Below are 22,858 nucleotides of genomic sequence, written 5' to 3'. Positions count from 1 at the left end.
GCTCCACTCTTTGTCATGGGCAAAAGACTCTTGTTTTCAGGCAGTAATCAGACAGCCCTGGGGCTCTGTAAAGACCCTGTTCCCTTTTCATCTCAACTGTTGCATACACCCTGCTAATTGGAATCCTGCAACTGGGTCACAGGCATTGTCTCTCAAGTGCTGTCAAGTCATTGAGACGCGTGAATGTGGAATTATGGTTGCCTCAGATGCATGATTGAGTCTCCCCTCTGCGCTATCTTAATTCCTCCATTTCAGTCTCATCACAGACTCTGATTTTCTCCCCCCCCTTTTTTTTTTTTTCCATTAATATTTCTTGCTGTTCCCTCTGTTTCTATCACAGCTCTGCCTCCAACCCGCAATCACAAGAGCCTTGCAGCTGGAAAATAAATGGAAATTGCCTGTTTCTTTCTGTATTTTACATCCTGGCTTATTTTGACCAGTAAACAGTCATAAAAACATCTGAATAGTATTGACATGGTTCCGTATATTATAATATGAATCATTGCATCATATCCACAGCTTGTAATCAATCATTAGGCAGCTCTCCATGTCCTCCCACTCTGGAAATTAATGTGCATTACTGTGATCAAACGTCCTCGTTTGTCCAGTTTTTGTTGTTTGTCCACTTGACCCTTTGCACAGTATCCGACCGTACTTTGCCTGGCGACTCTATGTATCCACAACCAGAGAGAGCAGGTGCGGGGCATCATTGCTGCCCACACAAGCTTAAGAAAAACTTGGGAGTCTGTTGGAGGCGCAGTGCAACGTATGCAAAGACCTAAATTTCCTATAGGATTATTTTAGACGTGATAAAGCATGTTGAGTAATTTATGAGCGTCCCAAATTTGTCACATAACTGAATACAGAGGAGGCATACTTCGAATATGTTGAAATTATCACCCTATATTTTGACCTGTGGCAGTAACTTATAACTATCATTAACTTATCAACAGTTACTGAGCTTTCTATGAGCTTGTAGATGACAGCGGTTGCCGTCTCTCTCGGTCCTGCTTCCGTCACTGTTAATTCAGTTCAGCCTGCCTCCAAAATATGCAACGCATGAGCCCAGTGGCCTGAACGGCAATACTGATGACAACTACTTGCACGGCGTTCAACCATCCCAACTAAATGAGATACGTAAATAGCAGTAACTATATTTTCCAAGGTAACTTCCGCACTTTTCCCCGAGAAGTAGCCGCAATCGAGTACAAATTTTCAGTAATCGGAACAACCCTGTTGAGGAGCAACCTGATTCTGCAGTTTGTCAGTGATTAAAGGCAGAATTAGCCAGCCTAGCATGTCACCACAAATGAGCAAAACCCTGTGGGAGACCGGAGAGACCAAGCAAGGCACATTTCCAATTATGCTGCCAAATGACTCATTTTCTTATTGGGCCTTCTATAATTGTGGTGGGTATTGGGTGCATGCAACTCAATTTGTCTTGCATATTTGTTGGTAGGATGGTAATAGAGTTGACAGAGCCGAGGGGATGATATGAAAGAATGAGACAAAATAATAATAAAAGGAAAAGGATAAGGAAGATCCCTCAATATTTGCTTGATCTCCTTCATCCCACTTAATACTGTTGAAGTTTGAAAGCCAGCAAGAAAATAAATGCCACGTTAATCATTTGTGGATTGAGGAATGGGAAGACTATCATTTTCAAGTAATCAGAAAACGTCTCTCCGGAGTAATGGACTTTGTTCTGACTGCTGAAATTAATGAGGCTTCCCGTGATGTGATTATCTGTCCCCAGGATCATCAATACGTAAAAAAAATTGACAAATTAAATTAGTGCGTGCAAATTCCTGGAAAACTCGAGTTTTTGTCAAAAACACATTTTCCTTCCATTTAAGCAGAACGCAAAGATTTTGAAGTTTCACCACAGACACACTTTGAACTAAGTCAGCTTTATTGAATCCGCGGAAACACTTGGAGCTCATTGTTGGAAAGTCTCCTCCGTCTTTGCACGGCGCAGGAAACATCCCGTTGCTTACGAGGCAACTGAACGGCGTGTCAACAAAAAGGCACGGCACTGAAGCCACTTCACATTGCTAACGTTGGGTTTTCAGCAGAGCATGACACAAATGATATGAAGGCCTGAATTCAAACATTACACAGCTTCTTCTTCTTTTTTTTTTTTTGCTATTAATATGTACTCGTTGTTGTTATGGTACAGTTTTCATTATGGGCCTGTGTGCAGGTGACATACTCAAGCAGAGAAGTAACACGAAAAAAAAAGAAAAATCAATATTTAAACTCAGTAACAATTCATTTACATGACATAGAAATTCCAAACAGAAGAAATTATGTGTTCACAGAATAAAATTAGGCATTTTATCCAACGTGTAACACGTAAAACTCAGTGTACGGCGGCCTTTTGTTCTTTCAGAAGCATACATTTGATTATTTGGCTAACTAATTTCAATCAAAACAGCTTTCTTTGGTTAGAAAATTAAGTGTCAGGTGCCCAAACAACTAACATCACGCTGTTATTCACTCGGTCTGCCGTACCGTTATCAATCCTCATGTGAACTATTATCATCTCTACGCATTATTGCAGCGAACGTTTGGACGTTAGATGCAACGAGTGAGACGTCTGCAGGTTTGAGTCTGGATGCAATCTAACAGTGAGCAGCACTAAAGTGCCCCGAAAGCAGCATGTACTGTGTGGCCGAGAACAGAAGGGACAGCTGTGGTTTTGTTGTGAGGCGAGCTGCCCATTGCTCGCCGCGGGGGAACCGCGGAACGCTCGGGGTCTAAAAGGGACCCCGTCCCCGGACCCCTGCTGGGCTCCCCAGTCCAAATCTGTTACAGCGCTCCCCGTCTTTGTTCAGTAACTAAGTGCTCCTTACTTAAGAGTGTAAAACCCCCGTCCCGGCTAATTCCTCCTGCCAAGTGTTGTCATTGTCGAGCTGGTCATCAAAACACTTGTGATATCTTAACAAGCATATGTCACAAACCAAGGTGCGCTCTCGCAGGACAAACGGCTGCTGTGCCACGCTCCGGGTGTCGGCAGGACGGAGGCCACTGATTATCAAGGGAGCAGGAGCTAGTCCTCGTGGGCCAACTGTGCAAACTCCACATCTATTAAATATTAGTCACTACATCTTTCTAAATGGTAGTTTTTCCTTTAATTGCACTTTCATACAAAACACATGGATTCATCTAAATGCTAGCACACTCGTAAGAACTTACAAAATGTCAGAAGTGATGTCAGTCTACTAAAGTCTCGCTATGTGAATCATTGCCAACGATTCATCAGTAACCTGGCGGCAGCCAAGACCCATCATGTCGGCTCCTCCGGCCTCAGTCAGCAGCCCGGCGGCCGGGCGGGAGCCGATCTGGCTGAACTGAGGCTCCCTTGGCTGCGGCGGTGGCCGGAGCCTGTGCTCCGGCCAGGCTCCGCGGCTAGGAGGAGGCCGACGTCTCCATCGTGGACAGGATGCGCACCACTTCGGTTCTCTGGGTCGGCGAGATGTGCTGGGTCATGTGCACAATGGAATCCATGGCAACCTCGGGATTTGCCTGGACGAGGCTGGAAATAGATTCAAACGGGAGGAGATAAAGACATTTAACAATGAATGAGTTCAAAGTGTACAAAGAGAGTGGTTCTCCTGAGGGGGGCGCCAGAGAGTCTCGAGAAGAAGCAGGGCAAATCTGGCACAACTTGTTTTGTATATCAAATTAAAGAAATCATCATAAAAAGCAAGATGTCATGGGTAAAACTATCAATTATGTTGTTATAACACACATTCCCACAACTGATTTTTATTCTAAGTGTATTTGAAATCAACCAAAAACATAATTGTTACATTTAAAACAGTCGCAACCTATAATCAAGCAATTTCAACTCGAATTTATATTAAAAGCATCTACCGAGCGTAAGAAAAGTTAGGCTTTTTTTTTTTTTTACCATTTATGAGCCGTTATGTTAATTAAACAACAAGGAATTCGACACAACAATTAGCCCTCAAAAGAGAAAGTGATTCAGGCTTTGCGTGTGGTCGCCCTGAAAACCTTCTGACCAAGTTAAAAAACAACTGGTTTCATTCTCCACGTCACGTCTCTGCATTATCAAAGACATTCACCTGCGAATCTGCTTGAGGATGTGATCCCTGCAGATGTACTTGATGTTCTCGTCGACGACGGACCTCGCGCCTTCTTCTTCGGCCAGTTGCCTCTCCAGCCATGCCACCACTTCTTCGTTGTTATCCCACAGATAGGCCTGCGTCACAAAAAAAAAACAAAAAACGGAAAGATGAAATTATTTGGAGCTAAAAGGTCTCAAAACAAATGAATTAAAAGCGACTGAATTAAAAGCCCCCATGAGGAAAACAATGCATATACTTAGCAGGCAGATGAAAAATATATAATGTACAGACAAATACAAATGAGTAAGAACAAACGAGATGGACAGGCAACAAAGTGAGGGCCTGACACTTTGTTGACTGCACCTGATAGGAAAATTAGTATTCATGAGTGCTGGCATTTCTGATCCCAAACAAAGCCAAGCTGGAGGGCTTAGCACAGATTTGGGGGTAGAGAGGTTTAATGGGCTCCTGCCTCTCTATGAACAGTCCTGCTTGAGGTCCGCAAAAACATTTAATGCCCTTATTAATCATTTTTAATCTGTTTGCTTTTAATTAAGAAACAGCATGTTGCACTCCTATCAGCACGTGCCAGGGCTGTGATTAATTGTGGCTTAAGACGGCCAGTCCTGATTGGGGAAATGTATTAGCTAACAAGAGGGCCGCTTCTTAAGAGATCTCCGCCACTGAGCTGGGCTCCCGTCACCCCTCCGGCTGCTCCTCGGAGCTCCGGTACCGGGTTCACCGAGAAACCACGCTGATGCATCTCGGAGGATGTTTATTTTTGGTACCTACCTGTAATCAGTCCATCTGCTTTTAATCACAATGATTTAACAGAACAGCTTACTACTTCTTTATCTGGTACACCTCGTGGACGAGGGAGAGGAGTTTCAGGATTAAACCCCCCCCCCCCCCCAAAAAAACCACACACACAACCTGTAATCATTCCCAGGGCTAGAGGCTAATAGTGTGTTTACTTTAGTGCATCTCCACGCCTCTCTGGAACAAGTGCAAGTCAGATATCAGTTTGGAATTAGTCAAGTGATCCTGGCATGTAAGAGAACCCGCCCATTAAACCTAAATCACTTTGAGCCCCCCCCCCAAAAAAAATTGATATCAACTATGGATAAGAGTGGCTAAACTATCAAAGACTAAATTAAAGGATAAAATGTGATAAAGGGAAAACCGCATTTGTGCCTTCAAGTGAACGCTATAATCTCAGACGATACACAGATTTATAAAAGCGAAATATTTGAAACAGTTTACAGACATAATCACTTTCACTTTCTTAATAATCTGTTAACTTATTTCATATGTTGTCAAGCATTACGATGTGCATAACGCCACCCTCTGTCTGACCATGTTCTTTATTCTTTGAGACACCATCTAAACTAAACGCCATTAATTCTCATTATGAGGCAAGAAATAAAGGGATAAAAAAAAAAAAAACAACAACATGTAACTAAATAACTACATTCATATTTTGTGTTTTTTTTCGAACATTAGAAAGCCTACTTTCGCCGTTTCAGTGAAGAAGACAGGTTTTTACATCATGGTATGAAGACATGTGGCGGAGCCAGGCAGACGTCGAGTGCGTGCGATCATCAGGGAGACGACGAGCGAGCTACAGGTGCTTGATGTTGTTAACAAGCTTTTCAAAAGGCTTTAAAAAAAGCTGCTCTGAATGCTGTGAATGGCAGCAAGAATGTGGGAGGAGCCGAGAGCGGCGATTGCTGGCAGCCGATCTGTGTGAGGACAGATTGACTACACTGGAGACTGTTCCGAGAATCTTTTTACCAGGAAACATCTCAGAAGTTCAGCAGTTACTGTATATCTTACTTGCCTATGTTTTTGTCAGCAGGGCTCCGTGACTCTATATTTTCATCCCACTCGGTTTTTATTCGTTTCAGCGGTTAACTGGAGCTTTTACCTTCACGGCCCCCTCGGCCTCCACAAACCAGCGGCGCAGCATCGCCTGGATCTGGCCGTCCGTCAGCTCGCTGTTGGCCGCTTGGATCTTCCGCTTCACCGTTTCCTCCAGCAGCAGGCGCCGCAGACGCCAGTAGAAGAAGAGCCGCGATGTCCGCCACTCCAGGATATCCTGAGAAAAGGCAAAAGACAAGCAGCTGCGATGAAAAAAGAGCAAATGTCTTACGAGTACATTTTATGCCTCAGCCAACCCACTTCTACAACGTAAAGCTTTGACGGAACAGAAAAGGAAACAATGATTGTACGCAACTGATGTTTAACTTGACCACAGAATTGTTTGTTGAATGTTTTTCTTGCAACAAGATGTTATTATAATTGACTGATGGGATCCATAAAGACATAAAAGCATAACTTGACTCATACTAATCAGTTTTGTTTATATATAGTTGGTAAGAGTTGTAATTGTTACACTTATGGCTTAACATAAGGTTTGTTTTTATTTTTATTTTTATCTGGAGCACGTTATACTTGGGACGAATTCAGTTGCACGATAGTTTAAAAAGAAATCTTTCTCTTTTAAAATCCTTATTTTTTTAATACACTGATCACTTAAAATTGAACTTTACTATTAAAGACTTTCCTGCAGCAGAACTTGGGGCGAGAAATGAATCCTAGTCCAGTCAGCAAACCTCTGCGGTGCATACTGTGTGTACAAACCCCCCCCCAAAAAAACAAACCCCCAACACCTATCCATCTGTGAAACACCCTTCTGGTCAAGTGAGCAAAGCGTGCGTGTGTGTGTGTGTGTGTGTGTGTGTGTGTGTGTGCGTGTGTGCGTGTGTGTGTGCGTGCGTGAGAAAGAAGGGGCTGTGAGGGTGCAGAATGAGATGGGGCCTGCCCGAGGCGGCTCTGTAGTTGCTAAGGTGATGGAGCAGGGTCATCAGAAGATAATTATGAGGACGAGTCTTGCAGCCTGGTGAGACCAAACATTATTCACGAGGCAGGTGCATGGCAGTCAGACTGATACTCCCCTGTGGGCTTTTTTAGGTTAGTCCAACCCTGCACATTCATACCGCGCCACACGTGCGGGTTCTCACCGTGATTACGCCTTTCTCTTGCATGCGGCCTGGCGTGTCGTGGAGGTCCGCAAACTGCACAGCCACCTGATGGTAGATGGGTAACAGAAACTCCTCTCGTTCCTTCAGCTTGGTTTCCAGCTCTTTGCGATCAGTAGGGCTCAGCTCTGGAGTTCCTGTTGGAATTTTGAAATATTGATTGGCAGCCATATTTGTGTTCTTTAAAGGACTCATCACAGATAATCATCTTCTCACATGGTATGCAGCCCCGTCCTTATGTAGCCATTACCATCATTTTACATTCAACCAGAGAATGCAGCTGAGAATTGGTTCCTGGAGCTCCCCCAAACCCTTTGCTGCTGTCAGCAAAGACTGATTCCTTTCAATTCCAATCTGTAAGCTCTAAAACGCTCCACAGTAAACCTTCCATTCCACCAGTTTGCCCAAAGCACCAAGCCAGTGCAGCATTTGGCCAAAGGAAAATCAATAGTCTGCACAGAAGAGGCAGGAGAGCTGGTGATTGATCTGAGCAGGCTCTGATTGACACGTCTCCCCAGGGAGCGCAGCAAAGACGACACAATCAACACCAAATAAAGAAAGACAGTGAGGGCTCACACACCTGATATAATGCTCCTCACTAAAATGAGGACGAGGCCAAAGGGGACGTAGACGCCCGTAAAGAGCTATAATTAGAATTGAAGCACCGGGCTCACCCAGTCGTTCAGCCAAGCTCATATAAACCGGATCCACTCTTCTCATAGTCTTCACCAGGTCCTTTCGCCGAAACTTGATCTCCACTGTTCCTTCAGGCTCCAACACACCACCTCTGGAGACGGCAGTGATTTAGATGAACAAAGGGCCGTTTCATAAAAATGACACCCGATGCTCTTTTTTTTTTTTTTTCTTCCTTTTTTTCTTGTCAGACTCACCTGCTGTCCTTGTCAGCGTACATCTCCATGTGACGGGGGTTGATGGTGGGATCTATCACCACCCAGGAGCCTCCCCTCAGCTCAGCCTGAGGTGGGATATAAACCAGAACTGGCTGTTTGTACTCCCGCAGGCCGTCCACGATGTAGGCTCCAAACTTCAACACCTGGTCGTACATATCTTTAAAAAAAAAAAAGACAGGACAGCATGAGACAAATAACATTCAAATCCAACACTGACGGCTGTGAAAGCAGAGTTACCTTTCATTCCTCCAGAAAAGCCCCTCCAGTTGGCGAACACTATGAGGGGTAAGCCCTCTCGGTTAAGGTCCTTAATGGCCTGGGCTGTTTTGAAAGCTGAATCTGGGAACCAGACCTGTCCGGCCTGCTGAATGATCTACAGAAAAAGAAAATAATAATACAGCAATACAGCCTCTGTGCCAATAAATATCTCCAAACTGGTTACTGTTTTCCCTTAAATATCTACTTGAAGTGTCACATACCTTTGCTTCTGAGTCCAAATTGGCTGGATCAGCTGGGATCGACAGCTCCACTGACCTGGTTTCAACAGCAACCACTCCGGTAGGGATCCCTCCCAGTCTGTATAAAGAGACCATATATTACAGATAACAGTATCTCTCCACTATACCACAGGATGATCTATGTCGGTGATTCCAAGCCTGACGCGCAGCACCCCCATTGAGGGTGTCAGATTTCAGAGGTCTGATGCTTTACATAACCCGAGGTTGTCAGAATTAGATTTTACATTATCATGAATTATAAATTGCAGCTCTGTAATGTTTTGAGGAAGCAGATAAGAGAGAGAGAGGAGATCTGTGGTCTTACCTGGCTCTTCCCACCACCACACTCTGAGCCCACGGCTGCATAATCTCCATGAAAGAGCCATGGTCAAAGAAACCATTCTGCCAGGAGCCCTTTGGAGCTTTATGGAGAAAAACAAGGCACAGTGGTCAGAAAGAGAGTGAAGAGAGAGAAAAAAAAGGAGGTGAAAGAGTAGTAATTATTGCAAATTAAAAATGCAGCTCGGCCTCTTTTCAGAAAATACTCTCTTCCAGTGCCATTTTATAAATCCTTGGCATTCCTCTTTGCGCGGTGTGGTCTCTGTATTCTTGGCAGCGAGCGTGATGGATGGCTGTATAAGCAGGCTTGCTCAGCTCTTTTTCCGCTTGCACACTCTGAGAAACATGCCCAGTCTATGAGGTTACCATTCAATTAAGCCTCGCCACTCATCACTACCAGAGATGTTGACTGGCTTCCCGCGCGGTCCCCCGAACTCTTTGCCATCCCGAGCTGTAATTACACTGATGGGGAACCTGCTCAGTCCTGACCTGCAGTGTAAAACACGCTGCATCAATTCTGGTGCTGATCTTGCCTTCAGCACCGTGATGTTAGGCTTCACTGTTTCTTAGTTTCTTAATAGCCTCTCCCTTGTAATGAATTACTGCAACCTTTAACTCTTGGGATATCAGGCTGCGATAATAAATCTTTATATTTACTTTAAATAACACGATGAAGACGTGGGTATGACTTTTTGCAACTGCTGATAAAGTGTTATTGATGAATGGTCGAGTAAACGCATATGAACTTTCTTCACAGTCAAAGGTTAGCTCCTGTATGAGAATACAAAATCTTTCAGCGTAATTCAAAGCTAAAAGCGAGAAATGCTTTTGGACTGATTTTGGGCAATTCTTAAAAGATTAAATAATCGAAGGAATGATTATAGACGCTTCAACGCTGAACATTTAACTTATTATTTATAACAGATTGTGGAAAAAGTCTCCCAGATGCTGACAGTTCAAAAGCATTCAGAGAAACACAAGACAGATCCACGGCAAAGCGAGAACTTGCAAACATTGAAGCCGTACCAATATGATTTTGAAAAAACATTTTCTTTATTTATTGGCCAATCGATAATGCAGTGTGTGAACTAACTCCGACACTCACTCTGACTGGGACGCCCTGCTAACATCCAGCGGGGGTCATAGGGAGCTTTGGTGGGCACAAACTCTATGAGACGATCGATAGGATCCTTGGCATGGAGGATGGGCACAGGACTGGATTTCCACTAAAACAATGTAAACACAAATTTTAATTTTGACATAAAAATGCTTGGATTAATAAAAAAAAAAAGGATTTTAATTACATAATTCATCTTACCTTTGGCATGTAGGACAGCCACTGCAAAAGTGCAAACACTCCCTCAAAGTCGTCACAAACAGTGGAGTGCGTCACACCGTTGTTGTGCATGATCTGAATCCCTCCCAGCTGGTTGTTTGACGTGTACACCTCTCTGCCCAGCACCTAACAAAACAAAAAGACAAGAGGAAGGATTTACATCGGAAAAAATGAAGAATCATATAATTCTTTGTTGAATCGCAGCGAGTCAAGTTTTTTAATATCCGCTTTTATGCTGAAACATCAGGAGAGCAAACAAGGCTTTGATTGGAGCAACACACACCAGAAAACCGTGAAGCACTTGCTTATGTAACCAGCTTAAAAAGTGGGACGGCAGTTCGTTGCACAATTTGACTGAAGGCGGATTTATCGCGGCGAAAACCTCCATTTTGTGATCTCTAAGGCAAAAACTGTGTTCACCTCCTTTGAGGTGAATGATAATTCATCATCATTGTTACTCAACAGCAATATCATATAATATCATATATCATATTTAAAGGATGGATCCTATTTGTTAAAGTTTTAAGAGTCTGTATGTCACAGGTGATGTCCCACGTGGGTGGGGTCCTTTAAAATAAAGCTACCCCTTTTTCTGCCAGTGTAAATGTCTCTGGGCGTGGATGTTGGTGGCCTAAAACACAGATTTGATTTAGAGAAATAAATATAATTTTATTTGTTTTCACATGCATTTTGTTGTCGGGTCAATCATTTCTGCATTCAATGAAAGCAGGGATTATTGTAGGAGGATGGACTGGAAGCCAACAAAATCTTTTTATCTTCACGGTGCTCCTATGCCAGCCGGAAGCCATAAAATTGCTCTACCAGCCCACCCTATTTTCATAAGCAGCCAAGAACAGGTGGCAGGGCCCTGACATGGTTCCATAAAAATCAGAGAGGAGCTCAATCCCTACCCTCAGCTCTCACCTTTTCAGCCATCATTTACTTTCTTTATTACCATTAATGGTTATGTATCTGGCTACAAATCTAGGGCACTCTCCTAAAGCTGTCAGGAAAGCCGGCAGCCCCAAGAAACATTGCAGTCACCTTGACATACACAAAACCCCGGAGCCTCCGGCCATCGCCACCTTCATTAAGATTCCACAGCAGAGGGAAAGAGGAGGAGAAATAGGAGGAGGACCAGAGGGAGGCGACTGGGAGGAAGAAAACGAGAGGCCAACTGGTAGTAACAGCTCACTGGGGCATTTGTGCTCGTAGTTACTATCCAGTCCCCATGAAAATATGAGCGATTTCCAGCAGCTAATGAAATGATGATCTCTGGGTGGCAGCCTCCTGCTCTCCATTAAGCTTCAGTTAATAGCCAGGAAACCACATGATAAACGAGCGGGGAGGAAATCTACATGCACAGTACTGTGTTGTTGGTTAAATTCAGATTTTCACCATTTTTATATACACACAATTAATTACAACCAGAACACACATCATCATAGCTACACACCTGCATATTGTGGATTTTGCCACTAACTATTATTTCTGTTGTGCTCCCACAAATGAGCTAAACAGCGAGGCCATCTAAAAACAATTGAGATTCAAGCAAATAGCTACATACGCCATCGCTGGGCCATTTGCATGATTCGTCATGTTGCAATCTGTCATCTAATTTGAAATGAAGTCATCTTAATATACTGACAAGGACAGAGAATGGGAAGCGAGACAAGAGGAGGCAGTGGAGCATGCACACATACATCCACATACCAATCAACGGCACGCAGAAAAAACAATCTGCATCAGCAAAACTTTTCATTTTGATTAAAAACAAATGATATGGGTGTCCTGCACTGCAGCCCCTGGCATGTCACTCTATTTCTATGCAAATACAACTTCATGGTTCACTTTCAATTATTCCACTTTGAGTGGCAGGCGGGCCCGTGGCTGCGATCGCAGAGGGAATCCTGCTAGAACAGAGCAAGGCAGAAGGAACGAGCCTCAAAATTGCCCGATCAGCGAGTTGGAACAAGTCCTGAAATCACTGCACATTTTTCTAATTTTATTTCTTTGATGTGCGCGCGCACACCATTTAGGTCACATTCACTTCCTCGGAATCTATGTTTTGAATTTATTTACACTAAAAATTAATGACACACTAATGTAGTTTTACTAAATCAGCACATCATTAGAATAGATTACAAAATACATACACGTGAATTATTTTTTTTTTATTGCAATTGCACATTTTGGATGAGAAAGCCAACCAAAAGACAATAAAGGCTGCTTTTGTCTTCGTACAGTGAAATTATGTTTTCTGTAGAATAAATGATATGTGTGTTGATGGCGAGCACAAATAATTAATAGAGTGGCTCACGTTACCTTGTTGAGGGCTCCGGCTCCAGTGAGGATGATGTGAGAGTTGTCCACTTGAATGGTTCTCTGGCCGAGCCTCACAAGATATGCACCAATGCCGATGGCTCGGCAGGTCACCTACAGGACAATACAGCCACCTTAAGACTTCAAATAGGAAGGAGGGGCCGCGCAGACATCTCATCAGCTGTGTGATCTTGAAACACCGCACAAGCTCAAGGCTAAGGAGTGGACCACATGCGTGGATGGGATTTTTTTTTACACAAGTGGACACTTCAGTCTCACCAGATTCATGGTGATGATCTCCTCGTAAGCCAGAGAGGATTCTCCGGCAATCATACCCGACCCTTTCAGATTCTCCACACCCAGCCCTTCATCTTTGCCTATGATGTCAGTGATCCTGTACCTGCATGAAAAAAAAAAAAACTATCTTATTTGTAGCTTTCCATACGTCACATATGCTCTTTGGAGATGAAAAGATGAGAACGGCGGGGTTCCGCACTTGACCGAGATACCTGTTCACTTACTGGTTTTCATCATACACAAATCTCAGTATCAATATGCATTAAAATATATATATATATATATATATATATAAAAAAAAAGTACCTGGATTCACCCTCATCTTCTATGTGTTCACAGTGCACCGAGTTTAGAGCTGAAACCTTTTTGTAATCCTGAGGCGTGAGGTAGAGGTACTTGAAGCCCTGCAGGGGAGATAACAATGAAGATTTAATGACAAAGCACAAAACAAAAAGCGTATTCACCTACAGTGAAAGGCAAAAAAGTGGAACGTATGCAGCTTTTTAATTAACACAATAATAGTTGTAAATGGCTGTAATGTCGGTGTCGGATTAAATCAAAATGACTGAAGAAATTTATTCTGGGAGTGATTACATTTGAAAAGAAAAAAAAAAAGCAGAATTATCCCCATCTTAATTACACACTGGTGTGTTTAGGTTACCATAACGCAGAGTGGAAATATCCAATTTAAAATGAAATAAGCCTCGTGGTGCTTGAGACTGACCTTATAAGGGTCAGCAGGATCTTGCCAGGCCACGTGGAACATGTGTCTGATCTCCTCCGCCAGGCCGATGCGGGCGCCGCTGTTGGCTGCGATGTAGATTCTGGGGATGCCGCTGTCTCGCGCCATTTCAGAGGCTCGCAGGAACAGCACGTCCTCCTGGGGCCCAAAAGAGCCGATCTTGTGTGTGATGTCATTACTTATGACGATGATTTCTCGCCCCGTTGGATACTCCGGTGTTCGCAGGGTCATCCGCCATGCCACCATACCAATCTGGATAAAAGCGTTAAAAAAAACAAAAACAAACAGCCTTTTCAGTCTCTACAGATACTGTTGAAACCTCAGTGGTGAGACATATTTAAATGCAACCCGGTTAATACAGAATGAGCCCTATTTATCTTTCAATGATTAAAAATCATTACAAATAGTGATTTCTTTTTTTTTTTTTTTCACGGTACACTCTCTATGATGAATTTGCCATAAAACTAAATGTTTAACAAGCACTCCAGAGAAAAGCCAAAGAAACAGAGACACCTACAGAGGGAAAAGGAAATTGCATATTTTGACAAAGTGAGCAGAAAAAGGCCCACAAAAATGAACGTAATCTCTTATTTGATATATATATATATATATATATAAAAAAAAAAAAAAGGTTTTCTATGTTCTGAGAATAAAACGCAGAACATATGTCAAGCGAGAAACAGCCATTTGTTAGGTTTAAAGTTTCAATATGAATCTGCTGAAGGAAGGACTTGTCTTATTGGAATTTTCTTCATTTTGATACTTTTCTTGTTTTGCGTTTTATACTTTGTCTCTTGATAAAAAGATTTTTCTCTGCATGAAACTAGTGAGTAAATAAACAACAGAAAAAGCAACGACGATGCTTTGAACACTGACCTCGTTGCCCCCTGGCAGACGGTTCATCTGCACCAGCTGATCTTGGGCGTCGAGAACAAGCTCTGTGAAGGTTAGCAGCTCAGAAGGCAGCGGGCATTTGGGCAAGAGGGCGTAATTCTGTGTCGAGTGCCACAACTTTTTCAGAGCCTGGAAAATAAACCAAAACAGTCAAATGAAGTCATGGTTCCGTATTTCGATTTGGTGTTTGAGGAGCACGTTTGTGAGCTTTACCTGTCGAAACATTTCTGGGAAGTCATAGACGTAGGTTGTTCCCAGAGACTGTGCCTGGAAGCGTTTCGACTGCAGCAGGTCCTTGGTGACGTACGGTGTATTGATCAGCATGCCATGCAAGGGGCCTTGCTTGTCTCCATATGCTTGGAACATGATCTAGACGAAAGGTATGGGGGGAGTTACTTTACAGTCGAACTGACTTCCCCCCCAAAGAACCTTGGCATCACAATGAAGGCATGGGTTTGTGCATGATGTTTGTGATGATCGTGAATGTTTCTCACAGCCACTGACACACCGGTGAGTGAAAGCAGCAAAGACTGTATTTATGCCTTTCATAACAAAATGTTTTCAAAACAACTCCAAGAGGTGAAAAAGGCCTATCGTGATAGATAGATAGACAGCTTTCATATTCTCTGCTGTTATGAAACAAATTAAATGACTGCGCAAACAGGAAAAAAGAACAAATGTGAGAAATGAGCACATAATTTGGCCTGTCTTCATTGCTTCATACAGACTTTTATTTATTCAGCATTGACGTTTAACTGAATGAACAAGAGTGAGGATGGTTAGATGAATCGATGGCCTGATGAATGTTATCTTACCTGATCCGCTGTGAGAACAAACACATTACTGAAGAATTGTCCATGGGGCAAAGAGTAAAACACTCCATTCGGGATCTCTACCCAAATCAATGCATTTTCAATTTGTTATGTATAACAAAAGGGAATTTCTATATCTGACTCTACAAGAGATAATTTGGCCAACAGTATTTCTGAGAGCTGAGATTTAACGGATGGAGCTTAAACCCTTTGCCACTAATTGGACAATTAAGTAGATGAGATGGAAGATGTATGAGCATCCCACCTGTCGGTCTTTGGGCCCCACCTGTCCCGTTCGGGAATCAGTGACCTCCTTGTACAAGCTGATGTCCAAGTAGTAACCTGATTCATTAGTGAGGAAGAGGCGGATTGGAATTTGCTTTCCCGTTGGGGTCAGCCGAATGTTAATCTTCAGCTCGGCCTGCAGGACGCGCAGCTTCCACAGGCGGCTGCCGTACCGCATCACCATAGAGCGCACGGACTCTTCAATCTGAGGGCAGAGGGGGAAAAATTTGTCTTTGGAAAACCAATAACAGTATGTTTTATATGTGCACAATTGCGTCACAAACCTTTGACGGGTCCATGATGACTGTGGGGACGAAGTTGAGGAAGATGTGGTTGCAGTCAGTTCGAACTGTTGTGTTGTTAAAAGCCACCTCCAGTTCGTCCATGGCTTCCAGCAGCAGACGCTCTGCTTCATTGTGAAGGTATTCAAAGGAGGCCTCCTGTTGAAGGAACAGAATGACAAAACTGTAAGTAGGGGATGTGTTTTGTTTGTAAGGATAAACTGGTGTGAATGTACTATAAAACACATAAAGTCCACAGAGAAGCTCTTTGTCTATTCTTACCTTTGTGACCAGATCCGAGTGGCGGATGATGGCTCGGACGAAGAAACGGTAGTCCGTGACCTCCGTGCCCACCTCCACACGGGCTGCACCGAGGTACAGGTGCATCTTGTGGTTGGCGCATGGGATGGCCGTTAAGGCAAAGTTGCGCATGCGATTGAGCTCCAACTGGAACGCCAAGGCCGGCTCCAGATGCCGATAGATCCTGTCTTCTTCAAACTAACAAAACAAACAGAAGAGGGAAAGTCACAAAACGGCAACGCTACACCCCTTAGCTTTGAGATTAGATTGTTTCAAGAATTTTACAAGACACTTTTCAAGTTAGACTTTCCTTCCAGCACCTCTTACACGCACTGAAGTGGATGAAATAGCCAATTCGGGAAGAACTCGATTGGTTTAAGAGCACAATGAGGCCTACGAGACTCACACTGTATTAAGTAAATGAAATCATGGGCAATCTCAGAAAGCTCCTAATGGGTGTCATTTCTCTTAAATGGGAGACATAATTAAGGAGTTCATTACTTTAATGAGTTTTAGTGGTGTCATTGCAGTGAAACCATTAGGGGAAGCGGAAATGAAGAGCTACTACTGATTGTCACGGAACGAAAATCAGCATTTCTAGGTGCTGGTCAAGTTTTTTCTTTTCAGTTTTGATTTCAAAAAGTGAGTTTGAATTATGAATTAAGGGTGGAATAAGAAAAAAAAAATATGCATCAACTCTTTAGTCAAACACGTTTAAAGAAGTCATATTAGAACATGTAAAATAAAAAGACATACCTTATCTCTGGCACGGAATGTAAAGAACTTGGGGAATTCCCTCTGTGTAAACAACAGCGACACAAAGAAAAGAGGAGAAAATGAAAATATATACAATAAAAGCTTTGCTGCACGGATAGCAATAAAATACAAAAAAAACTAAATACACAACAGACATGCACGACAATAATTTCAGCAGGTAAAACGCTGCTTCAAAATTTGCCTAAACCGCTTGATAGGTAGGTATGAGAGTATTGAGGAGTGATGATCAGGGGGTTTTGGTCCGCAAGCAGTGGGCCTTGTCCTCCTTTACTGCTGCAATTTATCTATCAAGAAATCACTGTGTATTCATTCAGACCGGCAAACTCACATAATAATAGTAATAGCAATAGGCTACATATACAAGCGTCCCTCACTATGCTAATGAATAAAACATCCCCCCCCCCCCCCCCCCCCCGGAGACATGTGATCATCTGAATAATGCCTGGGAACCGTGTTTGACGTTATCAGATGAAGTGTCCCACTTGCCAAAACAATGCCAGACCGATTGCAGATACTCTCATCAACCCACGGCCTACGTGGCAATGAGAGCAGCGAGGGATTGATAGGCGCACTGGAAACCTCCACGGGTGTGATTTGATGCTGTGATTGCATATCACATTCACCCTCCACATAATAGTGAACTCAGGAAATAAAAAAAAAAGTCTTTTTAGGCTGAACATAATGGTGCCAAACTGCTAAAACAACCCTTCACGTAACGGGGCGGCGTGATGGCGGCGACATTTGCTTGATTAGCTCTCGTCGGAGGCTGTGGCGCCATCAGGAGAGAAATCAAAGCCTATTGTCAAAATGACAGCAGCAGGAAAGAAGTGGGCTTTTCTCAAACTGTAATCCTGCCCTGAATCCTCATCATGACTGCTCTCATCTGAATGTTTGTGGCTTTCCTACAGATGATGTGTCACGTTTACAAACCTAAAGGCTTTTCTTTTGAGCTACTCTCTCGCACTATAAATCAAAGCAAATCGATGTATTGGATACAAACTCTTGATACCTACACAAATCCGGAAGATTTTGTTAGAAATTTGCGAACACACACACAGAAGACTTATTATAATACCGTTTTACAGCCTCTTTGGTAGTATTGACAGAAACACTGATAACACAGGTGCACAAAACATGATGAATTCCATTTAAAGGAGAAACAAACTTACGGCATTCAACCATTATTGATTTATACCATCTTTATTTGTGGCCTTCTGCAGTTTCAGTACGATAACTGTTACCAACTGGTTTGATTATTTCAATAAAACTCTGAATTGTGCTTATACACGGCAGTTAAAATAAAGAACAAGTCCGTTTAAGAATGTAAATTTTATATTTATGTTAAGATACAGGAAGTAAAAGTATACCGGAATGATCTATTTAGGTTCAGTAACCAAAACAAGCACAACTACTTAATTATTCAAAACAGAGTTGAAATCATAGTTTCATAATACAACCTACCCTAAGGTAAAGATCAAAAAGTCACTTTTAAATTTAATGTGTTTGATGTCGTCAACCTGCCTCCTACAGGTTGTCTGTTGAATGACACTTTCAGCCTGTTTTTACATTAAGCTTGGCCGTATTTCTCTTTTTTCATTTCTATTACTACTCACGTGAAACCTTTGATCCAACTCGCAGTTGACTTGCTTCCTGAAATCCTGTCATCAAGAACCAAGCAAGGCATGCAGAAAGAGGCACAGACAAACAAACAAAAAAATCATTCCAGAGATTAGAATCAGCAATTAGTAAATACAGAAAAACAATGCAACACTGAGTTAATCTATCCCATTTTGGTCAGTCAGAGCTGCGGAATATGTGACGTGCGGAGCAGCGGGTTGTGAACACATTGAGCTGTTTGAGGTTGAGCAGATGCCTCACCTTCTGAGCCACCAGGAAAGTCAGCCGTCGGATCCCGTGCTCAAACAAGAGGGATTTCTGCAATAACAGCAGATACGTCAGCACGGCGCACGCTTTCTAAATCATTTTCAACATTTTTTGTGGAGTCAAGACACAATAAATGCGCCACCTTTGACTGAGTGAACTCCCGGAACATCGCGGCCAGGCCGTCATCGTCAATGTCGCTGTCAGTCTTTATCGCTACGTTCAGGATATGGATGGGCTCGTCCAGGATACTCTAAATGACAACATGATGCCACATTTATTACTGAGTTACACTCGTATGGATCGACGACAAGCTGGTGGCCGGCAGTGGAAAGTCCTCGTCACCTTGTTGTCTTCTTCGCCGTACAGGACGGGATTGCCTCCCTCTGGGAAGGTGGGACTCGGGGGCGGCGAGTCAGAGAAGCAGCTCAACACATCTGGAATGTTCCTGTAAAAAATAGAAAGACCTGTTGGACCTGTTGGTCACACTTGTAAATACCTTCAGCTATGACAAACGTCTGGATTTGGCTGACCTTGTGAACTCCTGGAAGGAGCGGAAGGCCACCATGGCTCCCATGCGCTGGCATGGTGGCGTGAACGAAGTATCGAGCAGAACATCGCTCACGCTGGCCACATGAACCATGCCGTAGTGATTCAGGTTGGAGGAGAAGGACATCCTAGAGTGTGGAGAGAGAACCATCACGACATGGTCTGCTGGACAACATGACTGACTTTGTTAGGATTTCCCCATTACAGCTTATTGAACCTTGTAACCAGGTTTTTTTTGTTTGGTTTGTTTTTTTCCTCCAGCAGTTTGAGATGTTGGGATATAATAATATGTATGGAAAAGATGTGAAAGCCTCATATGATTCCCCTTTAGTAGAACAACTGAATGGGGTTTGCACCGTGAAAAATGAACACAGGGATAGGTAAAGAGTTCTTTAAAGATCACCTGTTAGTCAAGTTAAGACAAAATAATTATTTTCACAACATAAAACCACCAGAAACAACCTTTGAAGAATTAAGTTTCATTCTGCAGGCTGTTAGTCTCATGATTACAAGAAGTTGTACCAAAAGCATGACACCCGGAGTGAGCACTCAAGAGGTTTTAATTTGTTCGTGTGTCAAACCTGTCCACAGAATCCAAGTCTGAGGCATTTTTCTTTCCAGCATTATCATCCTTAGATTCACTATCTTGTGCTTTTAGGTCCTGGGGTATTGTTGACTTTAATTTTCTGTCCATGGCCCTTACACTGTCCACGACTGGAGCTGACAATCTCCTGGCAGGACAGTTAAGAGTTTTCAGTTCTGGGAATTCGCATCGTGGTAAAGCATTGACCTCAAAGTCTAAATTTGACCACGTTACAATATATTACATCCCACATTTATTCCAAACCTGCTCAATGCTGAAGCACATACATGTGGCAGTAAGAACGCTTGCGCGCACACACACACGCACGCACGCACCCACACTGAAGTTGAATGCCAAAGGTGGTCAGTGTAATTAAGAAATACTGCATTTCATTAAGCAAGACTCGAGGAGAGAAATCTGTTCCACCAAACAACAGAATCAGCTTCTTGGTGGGAAATTTACCGGTACTTCAACTTGACTTGGATCGTGCAGCTAATTGGTCTACAGTCACTAGAAGTCTATGCAAGAGAAAGAACGTTTACAATACCTGTTTAGAGTGGGGATGTTCCCTCTGCAATCAAATGACAGTGATTACCAAGTGGTTAGTGTCAGGCATCAGGAGAGGAAGACAGTCAAGGTGTAGCAATGCGCGTGCTTGTTTTGGTTTATCTTGAAGCCTGAATAATTCAGAGGAAGGTGCGATGTCCACCTATATGCTGTAACATTAAGACCAGTGACGTCTGAATTACAATTAGACAGTTAAGTTGAAGTGTTGGAAGCAGGAAAAATGGGCAGAGAAAAGAATTTGAGTGAGACGGGGACCAAATTGTGATGGCGAGACAACTGGGACAAAGGTGCAGCTCTTGTGCGACTGGTCTCAGTATTTGTCAAAACGGGTCCAAGGAAGAACATGAAGTGCACCAATTGATGCGCCTGGGGAGTGAGTCCTGTCCTATGATTTAACTGATCAGCTACTGTAACAAACTGTAGCACATGATGAGTTGCAGTTGGTGTGTGAGGAGTGACAGATGGATACAGTACGAGTGAAATGGTCATAATGTTACGGCTGATTGGTGCATCCACCAGTCAACACACATTCCTCTTTGCGACTGCTCCCCGTACGACATGCATCATGAGACGTCATAGACTCTGTACAAGGACAAAGGGTAACCTCATGCTCTCATGTTGTCTTCACAGCGAGACAAACATGCGGGTTAATTCACACAAAGTGCATCACTGTCATGCGATAAAACAAGTATACAAGGGCATTTCCATAAGATCACAGCAGGACAGCAAGCGAATCCACCAAAATATACACGCACGAGCACAAATCAAACACAATCGCACAATGAGTGCCACAGTATTGGGTACGTTACAAGCATTTTCCAATGCTGTGTGTGCACAAGACAAATTCTATCTTTGTCTTTGGTTTTCTTGCAGTTTTTGTTTTACTTTTACAGGGTGTAAACACAACTTTCCTTTTGTCTCTCAAATGGAAGAGCATTTGACACGAGACTCCTGATGATGATGGCTCATACTTTTGACACACCGAGGAAAGATTTTGGAGATGAAGGGAATTTACATGGAGGACAGCAATAAACAGTCACACATAGCTGGCATGTCGGGGGGGGACTGTGTCACCACGGATGAGCTGAGACTAAAATCCATTTATCACACACGTGTTTGATATCATCAGACAACCTGCATGAAATACAGGTGATTTCTAAGATGCGTTAAGATTCTAAGATACAGCAGCACACCTCCATCTTTGCTGTAAACACTTATTGAATCAGTTAATGCAGTTGTCTATGAGAAAAGATGAAATACAAGAACATGAAGCACCTAAATGCTATTGATCTTTGTGAGGGAGGCAGCAGTGTGCCTGATAGCTGCTATATTAACACAAAGATGTCACTGTTGACATGCCAAAATCATGAATGTAACAGTTGATGACAAAAACAGAACACAGGCAACTATAATAATTGCTGAATCCACAATGCCATTAGAAAATGGGAGCAGGAAAATGGTGCACAGATTTGGGGGAAGCGTAGACATTCAGGTTCATGGTACCTGTTGGGATGCGAGGAGGGAAGCATGAACTGGAACTCCACGATACACGTGTTGTCCTTCAGCTGTCGATGCTGAACGCTGTTGAGCTCGTAGGCGATGTATGCTCTGCGGACGTACACCTGGGAATGTTTGACACAAACCCACAGAGAGTCAGATGTGGAAAAGACTTCTTTCAAATTTACCCTTAAGAAAAACAGTTTGGTAGACTGATCTCATTGCGGCCCTCACCTCCAGCGCAGCCATTCGAACTACTTGATTACTGTGGTAGAAGAAGTTTGGCAGAACATCAAAGATGGATGTCTCTGAAAGAATCAGTTTCTGGGGAAAGAGGGACAAGCAGCCATGTCAACAATCTATATTTTCCAGATGCTTGGATAGAACCCGTGTTGTTCTTGTTTCATACCTGCAGGTTTTCAATGCAGAACTGATGCCCATACATGTCGATGGCAGAAAGGAAGATGGACTCCACCTGGTTGTGTCGTAGCTCATAAGAAGGAAGGTGGGAAGCTATTAACACCTGCATTAAAAAAGAGGTTTAGCGGTTTGATAGCATATCTTTCACATATGTTTTGTTTGAAGTAGTACATAAAACCAGTGTGTGTGTGTGTGTGTGGAGAGTACACAGTGACATCTGGTGGTATATATGGGTGCACAAATGGAAAAGTACATTTGACCAATACTATTAAACATATTGAAATTTCCGACGAGAAGCATTTGTTAGGTTTTCTTTTTGTTTTATTCTTGATAATTTCCCCTGATAAGTCATGAAGATTAGAAATCCAGTATCCCAAAATATTTTAATATTTCATATGATCACAAGTTTTTCCTATTATTGTAAACTGATCAA

The 22,858-nt window shown here is 42.9% G+C and overlaps 1 protein-coding gene across 2 annotated transcripts in view; it reads right to left on the bottom strand.

Moving 5' to 3' along the window:
* Positions 1 to 1,890: 1,890 nt before the first annotated feature.
* The window catches only part of acaca (acetyl-CoA carboxylase alpha), a 32,745-nt gene continuing 11,777 nt past the window's right edge, over positions 1,891 to 22,858 (bottom strand). For both annotated transcript variants that reach the window (XM_080483060.1, XM_080483061.1), the window contains exons 25-55: positions 22,415 to 22,528; positions 22,240 to 22,329; positions 22,012 to 22,130; positions 20,489 to 20,512; positions 19,940 to 20,089; positions 19,343 to 19,486; positions 19,155 to 19,257; positions 18,955 to 19,062; positions 18,807 to 18,863; positions 18,542 to 18,586; positions 16,908 to 16,949; positions 16,134 to 16,349; positions 15,855 to 16,010; positions 15,551 to 15,775; positions 14,687 to 14,842; positions 14,456 to 14,602; positions 13,562 to 13,831; positions 13,144 to 13,241; positions 12,820 to 12,940; positions 12,544 to 12,654; positions 10,201 to 10,344; positions 9,988 to 10,108; positions 8,869 to 8,965; positions 8,526 to 8,622; positions 8,284 to 8,419; positions 8,026 to 8,203; positions 7,810 to 7,922; positions 7,118 to 7,272; positions 6,022 to 6,192; positions 4,092 to 4,228; positions 1,891 to 3,538 (exon numbers count right to left, since the gene is read on the bottom strand). In XM_080483060.1, the coding sequence (XP_080339186.1) occupies positions 3,412 to 3,538; positions 4,092 to 4,228; positions 6,022 to 6,192; positions 7,118 to 7,272; positions 7,810 to 7,922; positions 8,026 to 8,203; positions 8,284 to 8,419; positions 8,526 to 8,622; positions 8,869 to 8,965; positions 9,988 to 10,108; positions 10,201 to 10,344; positions 12,544 to 12,654; positions 12,820 to 12,940; positions 13,144 to 13,241; positions 13,562 to 13,831; positions 14,456 to 14,602; positions 14,687 to 14,842; positions 15,551 to 15,775; positions 15,855 to 16,010; positions 16,134 to 16,349; positions 16,908 to 16,949; positions 18,542 to 18,586; positions 18,807 to 18,863; positions 18,955 to 19,062; positions 19,155 to 19,257; positions 19,343 to 19,486; positions 19,940 to 20,089; positions 20,489 to 20,512; positions 22,012 to 22,130; positions 22,240 to 22,329; positions 22,415 to 22,528 (3,972 nt within the window). In that variant the 3' untranslated portion in view covers positions 1,891 to 3,411. The remainder of the gene's footprint in view (positions 3,539 to 4,091; positions 4,229 to 6,021; positions 6,193 to 7,117; positions 7,273 to 7,809; positions 7,923 to 8,025; positions 8,204 to 8,283; positions 8,420 to 8,525; positions 8,623 to 8,868; positions 8,966 to 9,987; positions 10,109 to 10,200; positions 10,345 to 12,543; positions 12,655 to 12,819; positions 12,941 to 13,143; positions 13,242 to 13,561; positions 13,832 to 14,455; positions 14,603 to 14,686; positions 14,843 to 15,550; positions 15,776 to 15,854; positions 16,011 to 16,133; positions 16,350 to 16,907; positions 16,950 to 18,541; positions 18,587 to 18,806; positions 18,864 to 18,954; positions 19,063 to 19,154; positions 19,258 to 19,342; positions 19,487 to 19,939; positions 20,090 to 20,488; positions 20,513 to 22,011; positions 22,131 to 22,239; positions 22,330 to 22,414; positions 22,529 to 22,858) is intronic.

The sequence above is a fragment of the Lipophrys pholis genome (genome assembly GCF_963383615.2).
Source record: "Lipophrys pholis genome assembly, chromosome: 16".
In the NCBI taxonomy this organism is placed as follows: Eukaryota; Metazoa; Chordata; class Actinopteri; order Blenniiformes; family Blenniidae; genus Lipophrys; species Lipophrys pholis.
Note: the sequence above shows the minus strand (reverse complement) of the source record. Positions and strands in the feature narration are given on the sequence as shown.